Below are 2,500 nucleotides of genomic sequence, written 5' to 3' on the forward strand. Positions count from 1 at the left end.
CCAGACAAATTATTACTGCTGTGGTCAATCTCATCAAAAGTGCAACGGTGGCAGCCTACTGGCAAACACTATTTGATACTGCTCGAGATTGAAAAGAATAAATTTTGGTCATCCTTAGCTGCAAGGTTGTTTCGATCACCCAAAAATTCCGATAAGAGCAACTTTTCTAAACTTTCGCAAGTAGAAGTCTTATCAAAAGCAGCCAATACAGTACAGCTGTAGTCTCTACTGGAACTTGTAAAGAATATTCTTCAAACCTTTCCCATCCATTTCCCCAGACATCCTTTTCATCCATAAGTTTAGCAAATTGTTTTAAGTACTCTGGCCTAGAGCTTAAAACATCTTGTACCAATGATTCTAATTCAAAGTTGTCCGTGGTTTGTATCGGCATTTTTTCATCTGCTGAAGACCCTAAAAAAGAGCTTGTGAATTAAAAAGTGTACTTTCACTGTTACGTTTGCTTTTAATGTGCTTTTCATAAAAATGCAAACTCTGAAGTTTGAGTTATGAACAGCTGCTTCCTTTTTTACTGTCAACAAAAATAATTTATAATATAATTACAGTTACAAACTCAGCGCAGACTTTCAAAGTGCAACTGACAAAATTGGAACAAAATCCACGAATTGGTACACAGGATGTGACGTGACTGGTTATAGTGGCAGTGAAAAGTTAAATGATGATCGAACTTTGAACTGTGAGAGCCTGTGTGGTGTAACTAATATAAGGCACAGTAACTCCAAGACGATTATTCATGGTAACTTTCATTAACTTTAAAGGTTATTTGTACTTATCCTGAGAACTCACTCTATCACCTTTAATCAGGACTATAGTTTTTTTGGGAGCCCTGCAACACCATTTACATTTCATCATGGACTTTCACAAGCTTTGTCTGTCAAACAATACACCACTTAAGCCCAATTACCGTAAATGTTGATGTGCTAACATATTCTTTTGTACCCTCAAAGCAGAAACAGCTAGTAACCAACAAAAACAGCAACATCAATGAAAATGATACCTCAAAAGATTACTTTCCCAAACCATAAGTACTATGCGATTAATTTCCATCTCATTCTAGATGTCCAATGTCGGCCACTTTAACCCTTTGACTGATTGATAGACTTGGGTTAATAATTACAAAAAACACTTGACAACGAATGATTCAATGTTGTATGCTCACGCTGCATTAAAACATGCAAAATTTGGCAAAGAAAATTGACTACAAATTGTGAGACAAACCATCACACGTCTTATTATTTATTTACCACTGACAGCAATGGCCAATAATCAACTCTTTTACGATAAACAGTACGTTTTGAAAACCTTAATTAGTTTACCTGTTAGTCCTGCATCTTTAGCAATGTTGGAGGCTATTTTTGGATTGACGCTGTGTAGTTCTTGCACGAAACTCTTGAATGCATGGGGGCCTTTTCTGGGAAGAATATCAGTCAACAACATATCAACCCTTTCAGAGGCCAGTCCTGTGTCATCAAGGAGTTCTTTGTCATGGTCGTCCAGTAAACGCATTGAATGAAGCCTTCTAACCACATCGTCTACCTTCATGTCATGTAAAACCTTAGCATTACTAAGGTCAAGGAGGATCTGTCTGTGCTTGCTTGACATACCAACATCATCTTGTTCAAAGTAACAAGAAAGTGACAACAATGATAAACATAAACTGTGTTTTGTTCATCGTGAATTTCCCAGGAGAGAGAAAAATACAGAAACAGACTGTTTCCATGGTAATGGTCCATACTGTAAAATCCCAATGGAAAACCAACTAAGCAAAGTGATCCATTTAGCCAAGAATGCCATAAAATAAAATGGGGTGTTTTCAAAATTACAAAAAAAAGATACTGAGCACTGAATCAGTTTTATCGATATTTTCCAAGAATAGGTCCGCAATGTGTACACATGGGGGCTCAAGTGTGACTAATATGGAATCAATTATCAAAATTTGTTTTAAATTTAACAAGGGCTCTAGCCAGGCCTTTTGATAGGGTGCGATGAAAAAATGCAAATTGTGCGAAATTTGCAGGGCACATTATACGATTAGAAAGGCCAATTATGCAATAAATATTTTAAATTATGCAATTTTTTTCTGAGCAATTTTAAGCTTGTTTTTCAAGGTTTCAGGATAAAAAAAACAACACGTTTTTACTGCCCTAAAGAGATTTTGAACATAAGGGAACAGTAATTATGAATCTTGATCGACATTAGTTGGGATAGGAAACAAAAAAAGGAGGTCTTCTGCACTATTGGTGCACCAAGTTAAAAGTTGAAAGGGCACAGCTAACATGACAAATGAATGATCAATAATTATTAATATTCCTGTATGCTACGACTAGCTTCTTAAACTTTGTTTTTGTGTGCAGTATTATATTTCTGAACAGATTTGCTAATCTGAACAAAGGGCGTGTTTGTGTTACACCAATTGGCGACTCTTTAAGAATGATACTCGTACCAGGCCCTCCACATGCAAAATAACACCTTGAACTTCGAA

At 36.2% G+C, this 2,500-nt stretch overlaps 1 protein-coding gene across 1 annotated transcript in view; it reads right to left on the reverse strand.

Annotated features, from left to right (window-relative positions):
- LOC138029496 (uncharacterized) overlaps positions 1–2,500 on the reverse strand; it is a 13,440-nt gene that overhangs the window by 8,607 nt on the left and 2,333 nt on the right. The window contains exons 2-3 of the mRNA XM_068877221.1: positions 1,335–1,631; positions 258–411 (exon numbers count right to left, since the gene is read on the reverse strand). Of these exons, the coding sequence (XP_068733322.1) occupies positions 258–411; positions 1,335–1,631 (451 nt within the window). The remainder of the gene's footprint in view (positions 1–257; positions 412–1,334; positions 1,632–2,500) is intronic.

This window comes from Montipora capricornis, chromosome 2 (assembly GCF_036669925.1).
Source record: "Montipora capricornis isolate CH-2021 chromosome 2, ASM3666992v2, whole genome shotgun sequence".
Lineage (NCBI taxonomy): Eukaryota > Metazoa > Cnidaria > Anthozoa > Scleractinia > Acroporidae > Montipora > Montipora capricornis.